Source organism: Vespa velutina, chromosome 11, assembly GCF_912470025.1.
Source record: "Vespa velutina chromosome 11, iVesVel2.1, whole genome shotgun sequence".
Classification (NCBI taxonomy): domain Eukaryota; kingdom Metazoa; phylum Arthropoda; class Insecta; order Hymenoptera; family Vespidae; genus Vespa; species Vespa velutina.
In genome coordinates, this window is record NC_062198.1 from 6,422,089 (window position 1) to 6,432,088 (window position 10,000).

General features: G+C 25.1%; 3 protein-coding genes across 4 annotated transcripts in view; 1 reads left to right on the plus strand and 2 right to left on the minus strand.

The window, feature by feature from the left end:
- Positions 1–7,377: 7,377 nt before the first annotated feature.
- LOC124952763 (transmembrane protein 242) lies at positions 7,378–9,343 on the minus strand. Its single transcript, XM_047503096.1, has 5 exons — positions 9,237–9,343; positions 8,697–9,076; positions 8,312–8,534; positions 7,753–8,126; positions 7,378–7,588 (listed from the first exon to the last, which is right to left on the minus strand). The coding sequence occupies exons 3-5, from the start codon at positions 8,424–8,426 to the stop codon at positions 7,583–7,585; spliced, it is 495 nt and encodes a 164-aa protein (XP_047359052.1). The 5' UTR covers positions 8,427–8,534; positions 8,697–9,076; positions 9,237–9,343; the 3' UTR covers positions 7,378–7,582.
- LOC124952764 (nuclear envelope phosphatase-regulatory subunit 1) overlaps positions 9,049–10,000 on the plus strand; it is a 2,014-nt gene continuing 1,062 nt past the window's right edge. Inside the window, exons 1-3 of one of the 2 annotated variants that reach the window (XM_047503098.1) lie at positions 9,049–9,386; positions 9,609–9,680; positions 9,928–10,000. The exon at positions 9,928–10,000 is cut by the window's right edge and continues 53 nt beyond it. In XM_047503098.1, coding sequence (XP_047359054.1) covers positions 9,359–9,386; positions 9,609–9,680; positions 9,928–10,000 — 173 coding nt within the window. In that variant the 5' untranslated portion in view covers positions 9,049–9,358. Of the gene's footprint in view, positions 9,387–9,608; positions 9,681–9,918 lie in introns of both variants that reach the window. The other variant, XM_047503097.1, reaches the window with a different exon arrangement.
- Positions 9,244–10,000, minus strand: part of LOC124952762 (regulation of nuclear pre-mRNA domain-containing protein 1B) — a 7,022-nt gene continuing 6,265 nt past the window's right edge. The window contains exon 6 of the mRNA XM_047503095.1: positions 9,244–9,343. Within this exon, the coding sequence (XP_047359051.1) occupies positions 9,336–9,343 (8 nt within the window). The 3' untranslated portion in view covers positions 9,244–9,335. The remainder of the gene's footprint in view (positions 9,344–10,000) is intronic.

The following is a 10,000-nucleotide window of genomic DNA, read 5'->3' on the forward strand; positions in this document are numbered from 1 at the left end:
TTAATTTAAATAATTGTCCATTGTCAAAGAACTTTTGGGATTATATACAAATATTCTGTTATAATAATAATAATAATAATAATAATAATAATAATAATAATAAAAATAATAATAATAATACCAACAACAACAACAACAATAAAGACAGTAATAATTAATAATGATGATGATGATGATAACAATAATAGTAATATTAATATTAAAAATAATGTTAACAATATTAATAATTATAATAATTATAATAATAATTTCTATTTAAGAGAAATAGAAAGAGAAAGAGAGAGAGAGAGAGAGAGAGAGAGAGAGAGAGAGAAAGAGAAAGAAAAATAGATTAATCACAAGAAAACAAATTCGAAACAAAATTACGTGTATTATTTGATCTTCGTTCTTACGTCGTCATCATTGTCGTCATTGTGGTCGTCGTCGTCGTCGTCATTATTCATTTCAAGGACTTTTTATCCTCTCTTTTTTTTTCTTCTTTTTTCGCTTTCGCGTTAAGAGTTTTGGTACATAACAGATGCATGATTCTAAGGAAGCAAGTTTTTTTGTTCCCACCCGCCTCCTTTATTCCCCTGCCCTGCCTATTGCCCCCTTCATTCTCTTTTATTCCTCGATCCTCTTCAATTTTTTTTTTTTTTTTTTTTTTAATGGGGTCCTTTTATGGAATGATTTGACGATGTCACTATGGTTACGAACGATAGAGAAACAAAAAGAGAAAGTTCACGGTACTTTGATGAAAGAGGAAATAAACATGAAAGGTTCTCAACTTTGCATTCTCTTTTACTATTATGGAATAATAGTTTTGCGTCGTCTATTTGACGTAACTGAGAGCGCAAATTTACGTATCGTTGTTTAAACGTCGTTAAATAAGAATAATCACTCGACGTTCTTCTTCCTTTTTTAATTTTTTTCATTTATTTTTTTGTTATTTTACTTCTTTAAAAATAGTTTTTTTTTGTTCACCTCCTTCCCCTCCCCTCCCTCCGTCTCTTCCACCTCTCCCTCTGCCCCCAAACCCATTATCCTCTCTATAAACTATCGAGAGAGAGAGAGAGAGAGAGAGAGAGAGAGAGAGAGAGAGAGAGAGAAAGATGGATGAGAGAAGGAAAAATAAATAAAATATTCAAGAGGTGTAAGAATTCGTTTACAGAGAGTTAACATGATCGATAACGTCAATACTATTATGATAATGTTAATGAAAGTCCTATGAAGTAAAAGTTTAGTGTATGTATATGTTTATGCATGTATGTATGTGTGTATGTATGTTTGTATGTATGTATGTATGTATATGTATGTATGTGGTCATTAAAAAAGCATCACGTCGAGAAATTTATATTTATGACATGTAAAAGAACGAATATCTAACATAAAATATTTACTTTTTGTGCATGCGTATCTGTGAGTGTGTGTGTGTGTGTGTGTGTGTGTGTGTGTGTGTGTGTGTCCGTCCGCATATGCAAGTTAAAATAACTACGTGACTTTTCTTCGTTTGATTTCGTTGATCAAACGAAAGTTTAATTTTTATTCATTATCGATGGAGGAAGGGGAAATGGGAGGAGGGGGGGGGGTAAAGAAAAAGAAAATAAAAAAAAAATTCTCTGGGCTTCATCGTAATCGCTGTAAAAGAATTTATGTACAGGGTTAGCAAGAGAGGGGTGGAGGGGGTTAAAAGGAAAAAAAAGAAGGAAATAAGAAAAAGAAAAAGGGAAATCTCTCTGATCGTTGCAATAATTGGAGTAATCGTTTGGGTCTTTTTTTTTTTTTTTCATCTTCGTTTTCTTTTTTTCTTGTCTTTTTTTTTTTCTTTTTTTTTTTTTTTTCTTTTTCTTTTTCTCGTCCTATTTGCAAAAGATTTTTGGATTGGTTTGTTCATTCTGATATTTTGATAGATAATGAGTTTTTTTTTCCTTTTTTTTAATTTTTTCCTTTTTGTGAAAAATTTTTCTTATCAAAGAAAAGAGATCATCTAATACTACGATAAATAATAAGGAGAGCTTTGTTTTTTTGTTTTTCCTTTTTTCTTTTTTTTTTTTTTTCCCAAATCTTCGAATTGTTCCTAATGAAAAGTGAATATTAATAATAAAGATCTATTTTTTCCTTTTCATTTTGCGTAGACTGCGCACACGTCTACGCGCATTAAGAAATATTTCAATTTTATTACCAATTTATTCGCAATTGCACAAATATTTTCCTTATAATGTGTCTGATATATATATATATATATATATATATATATATATATATATATATATATATATTATATATATATATCGACAATTTTTTAATGTTTTTTTATTTTTTCTTTATTTCTCTTTTTTTTTAAGTAAATGTTTTTCATTAGGTCGCATAATTTACAGAAATAATTATATCATAGATGTATATAATACATCATAAGTGTATATAATACAATGTGAGAGAGAGTGAGAGAGAGAGAGAGAGAGAGAGAGAGAGAGAGAGAGAAACGCATCGAACGAGTCATGTGCTCGTTTGTTTAATGAACGAAAAAGATTTAAAAAAATACAAAAAATACAAAAAATACAAAAAAAAAAATTAGAAAAAGAAAAAAATAAAAAAAATCGAATTGTTTGTAGACGACGAAGAAAAGACATTTATAACAGAAATAAATTTGTCTTTCTTTCTTCTTCGTTTCATTTCCTCTTCCTCTTAAGTTGTATCATCTTTATGGAGTGAAAAGGTTAAAAATAAAAGAAAAACGATGAATTAAGCTTTTAATGAACTCGATTGTAGAGAATAAATTAAAATAAAATATCGAAGAGAATAAATTAAAAGAAGAAAGTACAAGAAAAGTTTCATGCATATTTCACATATCCATACGTAACTAGATTGTAAAATTTTTTTGTTATAACGTTTGAATAAGAAATCAATGATAAACAAATCTACTTACTATTATAAAAAATTATATGTTAAATCAGCGATAAAATTTTTGAATAGTTTATATTAAAAATCAATTCTGCGATTGTAGCACTAAAAAAAAAAAAAAAAAAAAAAAAAAAAAAAAAACGAAAGAAACATAAAATGCTATATCAACGATATTTCTGACATAAAACTAATTTGTTTCTTCTTGCAAAGTTTGCGTATGATATATCCTACGTATTACAATAAATAATTGAGGAAATCTAAAAAAAAAAAATAAATAAATAAATAAATAAAAGAAGAAGAAAAAAAATCCTAATGAAATAAAAAACGTCGATAATACTCTCGTAATTAAAGGTAAGTTTTTATATTTTTTAATTTTTAATGTTTTCTTAAGAGTTGTATGTTAACACAAAGAAGATTATGTAATTGCCAATTAAATGCTTTTAACAATTCAGCTATAATAAATTTAGCTAGGAATTTCTATTGCCTATAAGTAAAGTCAATTTATTTATTTATTCATCTATTATTATTACTATTATTATTATTTTTTTTTCTTTTTTTTTTTTTGTGACCAATAACAACATGCTAATATCAATTTGACATTATCTCTATTCGTTAATGTGGTAATTACAAAATTGCGTTAACTAGAAACATACATGTTTTAATATGTGTTAAAACTAAAATTGTAAATAGAGAATAAAACGAAGTAAAAAATAAAGAGAATATAACGAATACGTTAGTATTCCATACAGATATATGTTTGTAAATGTGTATAGCCTAATTAATAACATTGATTGATTATACATTAAAAAAAAAAAATATTCGTAAAAAAATATTAGTCCAAATAACTTTTTTCATTAAAAATAATTATATATGCTAGGATTACGATCAATAAAAAAAAGAATTAATTATATATTAATAACAATAATAATTATTATTATTGTTAATATTATATTAAATTACTATTGTATTCAAACAATTTTCAAATTTATACGTTATTTCAATAATTGACTCGTTGAAAAATAAAAATACAATGACGTCAATAAAAATTAAATCGAATTATATTCTTCGACAATGTCACGTAGTCACGTTTATAATCGAAATGTATATGTTTATGCATCTGTGTATGTACATATGCATTTTTAAATGTTGAAAGTTTTTACGTCTTTACAAATGAATATGTGATTTTGTGTTAAATTCATATACGTGGATACATATGTAAACGTTCATTTTTATGATTTTATAAAGATTTGCTAATTGAATTTTTGTATATTAATTTTTGTATGTAAAAGATTTTGTATGTAAAAATTTTACATGTTAATTTACATTATAAACATATTTACATCGGAACATTTGTAGAAATCCAGAAGATCAATTTTTTCTAGTTATTTTATATCCTTATATTTCATAAATATGTTAGAAGGAAGGAGTGTAGAAGGGTGAATGGAACGAGAAAAGTAAATAAAAAGAAAAAGATAATAAACAAGAATATTAACGTAATAGAAATTGAATATATTTGAGTGATAACGTTTAAACAAAAACTTTTTTTTTTTTCTTTTTTTCTTATCGAATATAATACTACAATGAAATATTTTAAGCTGAACAATCATTTGAACGTAACAAGTAAAACTTTCAAATCGATCTGATACATTGAAAAACATATTCGCAAATTTAAGATTTATTTGAAATCGCAACGTCGCGTAAATTATTTTTGCACCTTTTTTCCCTTTTTTTCCTTTTTTTTTATTTAGGTATTAATGTAAAAACATTTAGAGATTATAAGCTGATCTCGTCAATTATTTATTTTCTTTTGATTTTTTTTTATTCTTTTCTAGTATTTTTCTTTCTTCTTATTATTATTATTAATTTTTTTTTCTTTTTTTTTTTTATTTATTTACTCATCTCAAAATCGTTAACTTTAATTTTGTTAATTAACTTAATTTAACTTAAACACGCATGTGTTTTGTATTGGTCATGAAGGAAAAAGATAAAAATAGAGAAGAAAATCGAAAGTAATCAATATAAATATTTACATTATACGTTTTCAATTATTAATGAAAATGACATTTGCCCTTCTTTTAAATAATTATATCATTTGTATTACGCATAGCTTTGCGTATATAAATAAAAAAATAAAATATATATAAAAATATGTATATATAGAAAAAAATGAAGGAAAAAATCGAATGATGTAAATGAAAATATATTCATAAGATTTAATTTCAATATATTATATAATCTACATTTTATTCTTTGACATAGTTCTATTATTATATCCGTATATACATATATATGCATATATATAAATACAAACGTCGATGTATTTTTAATAAATTTCAATTGTACTTTTATTTTTTTAAACGATTCTAATAATTAAATAATTTCATATATTTTATTGTATATAAAATTATATTATTATTATTATTATTATTATCATCATCATTATATTCTGGATAATGTTAAAATCATGTTCTATAATGATGTCTGTATAATAAATTAATCTTTAATACTTACGTAAAAATTCATATTGCATATTATTATCAAAATGAAAACATCTCAATGTTCATTAATTTAATGAGCTGTATTACATAAAATGCAAAATTAAGATTAATTAAATATATATTAAATATAATCTTCAGTACACGTATTTTTAATACGAGATATAAAGAAAAGAAAAAGAAAAGAAAAATAAAGAGAGAAAATTGATAACGTAGTTGTGAGAATAAATATTATGATTTTTGATTAATTATAATAAAAAGGGAAAGAAATAAAAAAAAAGCAAAAGAAAAGATAAAGAGAAAATTAATGTATAAATATTATTTATGAAAATTTATATATATATATATATATATGACAAGAAGAAAAAAAGTAAAACAAAAACTTGGAAATATATTTGAATTTTTTCTCTTATTTATGTCAACTATTATTTGAGATCTATAGTTAATGTGTTGATAATTTTAAATATTTTTTATTAAAAATTCAGAATAGGACTCATATATGTGTGTATTTGTGCGTGCGTGCATGTGTGTAAATAAAATATTTATCTAGATAAATTTATATATATATATATATATATAAATTTATGCAGATAAGTATCATCATACATTATATAGATTATCAAAATAATGGGAGGATACAGATAATAGAAAAAACTCATATATCTTTTATAACAAGTCCATTAGAAACTTCATAAAGTCTTGCTCATAAATTATGAATTTTATCGATTGTGTTTTATGTTATAGATGTTAGGAGATAGGAACAAAAAAAAAAAGGAAAGAGAAAGAAAGAGCATAGTTGAAATAATTCGTATTATCTTTTGAAAAATTTCCTTGAACGTTTTATTCAAATTAATATGAATTTCTTATAGAATATATCATATTGACTAAAGACCATTGAAACCTATTACACACATATATACTCACACTAGGAAAGAACTCAAAGCGTTTATTATGATCCGTCTGAGCCGAAGTGTCGTGTAATGCATTTAGCAACAGTTAATCGCATCGTCTACTTGTAGTAAACCGAAGCCATTCATGAACGTTAACATATACCACACAAGAGACTAAAAGGGAGATAAAGAGAGAGAGAGAGAGAGAGAGAGAGAGAGAGAGAGAGAGAGAACGCGTGGTGTGTGTGTGTGTGCGTTTGTGTGGTATATGTACTATATTCGTTAGATTGATCGACTTTAAAGTTCTTAGTTAGTCTTGAATTTTTACTTATAATATGTAATAGATAACTAAGTATATGGCAACTGTTAGAGTGGATCGAAAGTTTCAAAGTGATTTAAAAAATCAATTTTATTCCATTACGTGACTTTCTATCATGTAATTTTTCCTTTTTCTTTCTCTCTTTTTTTTTTTTTTTTGTATTATTCTTTTTCATGAAATTGTACAATTTTTTCTAGCTTAAAAACATTTCGATCCACTTAGTATAACGGCAGTGTTTTATGGAGAAGAAAGAGACAAAAAACAAAAAAGAAAAGAAAAAAAAAGAGAATAGTGACATATATATTTTAAACGTTTATATTTCAAAAAGAAATAAATAAAGAAAATGTTTTCTTAATTATATTCAATATATATATATAAATATATGTATGTATATATATACGTGCGTGTGTATATATATATATATATATATAACTTATGTATTGAGGTAAGTGCCAATTAGATAATTTCTGGCACTAAGTGGCACAGTATACTATATATGAATGCGAGGTCATCGGACGTATAATACGATAAATATACGTTTAGAAATTACTGATCGCTTTCTGCGTGCATTTGTCAAACAAAATTATCACATATTAGTTAATGACAATGATTTTTTTGTTTCTGTCATTTCGTATATCTCTTAGATATTTTATAAAGTAATAACGCGATATTATTCCAGCTCGAATGCTTTTTCATTTTTTTTTTTTTCCATATTAAATTTCCTAATGATTATTTATTTCTTTTTCTTTTCTTTTTTCTTCTTCTTTTTTTTTTTCAATTATATAAAGTTACGCTTTGTTAAAAAATATATTTTATTCAATTCATTGAACAACATACTTAACATTTGTACAGGTGTTTGGGCGTAATTTTATTTATTGGACGTAGTAATAATAATAATATTATCTCTTTGTACAAATTATTATTTTTCTAACAATGAAAAACATTTTCATTCAAGTTTGTAAAGTTCAATTAGGTGAAAGAGAATACAAGAATATCTTTCAGTCCTGTAAAGACAAAAAATAATAGATAATTGAGAGATCAATGATTTGCAAATTAATGATCTATTAATTAATGATGTCCTTTTGAAAATGTTTATATTAATTTAATATACATATATATATATATATATATATATATATATATATATATTTATTTTTTATATTCATACCTTTTTTTTACCCCAATCTTCAGCAATATATGTAAGAAGATCGGTCAAACCCTCAAACTCTACTCTACTTTGTGGTGGATCATTTTTAGGAATCTTTGGTAAAAACGATCCCATTTTGTATCTGAATTCTTTAGCATTCTTTGCACCAGAAATCTTCCAGATGCCATAAAACAAAAGACCGCATCCAGTTACAGCATAGAATGTACCCCAACAAAGTGCTCGAAAGGCTAACAATGTGCCTGTTTCTTGGAGCTTTCTAGATCCTGTTAATCCTTTGTCAAAGTATTTTGGATCTTTCCTTCTTACTGAGGCAAGCGTTGTACCAAAACCAATAAGAGCAGAAAGGCCAGTGACAGTGCTTAAAAAAATTGCTGCTGCACTTGTAAAATAATAATATAAATGAATATTTATATTGATTTATGAAGTTTCAATGATCATTATAATAGTCTTCTTATTGATTATGAAATGTAAAAAAATTAAAAATGATTTTTTTATGATTATATTTTCATAAAAAATTCTTTAAAACTGATTGACAGAAAGAATAGTGACATAAACGTACCGTAAAATTTTTCTTTTTCTTTCTCGATACCCTTAATATATGTTCTTACTTCTTTCTTTGATTGTTCTATCGTATCGGTTTCACCTGAAAACATTTCTTCAGATTGAGCGGCCATTTTTAAATCTTCCGTTCCAATTCGTCATTGAATTAATTTTGCATAGAAACAAAAAGTTCAGCTTAAACTTCTCCAGATGTCACTTCGATGCAACACACCAATATATATCTATATATATATCAATATATAGGGTGTTAAATCATTCATAATCTTATTTATGAAGAATTAAAATATGAAAACAAAAACATATATATATATATATATATCTTTCAAAAGAAAAAGAAAAAAGAAAAGAGAAGATCGTGTTAAAAATTGATATTGAATGCACACTATCTATGAAGTAAAACTTTTCGACGCTATTTTTATTCAGAAATACACTTATATTATATTATAGAATAATATTTGATATATAAAAAAATATTCCTTGATTATAAATTGTTTTTCTTTGTTTTTTTTTTTTTTTTTTTTTTTTTTTTTTTTTTTTTTTAGAAAATATTCGTCAAAATCTTCTTGTTCGTCGCAAATTTTTCTATGCATCAATTCAGATCGTTAGAGGTTAGGCGTCAGTGAGAACCTAATGCACAAACTTTATACACCGATGCAATGAACTCATTGTTGAAACAGTTTCATCGCTTGCGTTAATAGTTCGTATTTTGTTCGTAGGCGTCGCTGTAGTCGTCATACTCTTCGAACGAAAGTTGGTGAATAGCCTTAAAGTGTCAACGTTTACATAAGTGTGTGTTTATATGATTTTCACTTTTAGCTCATTTTTCCTTTTCCAATTTTCTCCATTTTCGTTATAAGTCGTTTTTAATTTTAATAAATAAGAGAAAGAAGGAGGAAGAAATAGAGGAAAATAATAATACGTACGGATAATGTCGTTAATATTTTAGTATCTTTTGTTAAGAATTATTTGGTAAGTTTCCAAAACTGTAATTCTGGTATCCCCGGCTACGAACGAACAAATGTCTATTGTGCTGGAATAAACGGAAATGTCTTTAGATCAAACCGTTTGCGAAGGTAAAGATAAATATTAATGTTAACGCGAGAGAATAATATGAGATATATGTACGAGGTATCGTTTAACAGTGAAGGATTAAAAACAAAAATTTTTTTCTTTCTTTCTTTTTTTTTTTTTTTTTTTTTTTTTTATCAAAAATCTCCAACAACGTATATGATAATGTGCTATTAGTTTTGAATTATGATAATTGCATTTACGATTATACGTCGATTCATTTTCAGATTTAAAGGCGTTTGAGAGACGTCTGACTGAGGTTATTGCAAGTTTACAACCGGCTACTTTACGATGGAGAAGTACGTTTTGTTAACTCAGTTTTGCGTGTTTATTATTATCTCATTTTTTTTGCATATATATACACAATATATATATATATATATATATATATACACAAATATAATATATATATGTATATATATATACACAAATATAGTATATATATATATATATTAAAAATATTTAATAAGTGTTTAATATGCTAAATTGATTAGTATGACAAATCGATGTTAAACAACGACACTTATATGATTACAGTGTTGTTAGGTTTTATCTCAGTTTGTACAGCAGTCGGTGCTTGGCATTGGTTAACAGATCCAAATACATCGGCAGTTTCTTT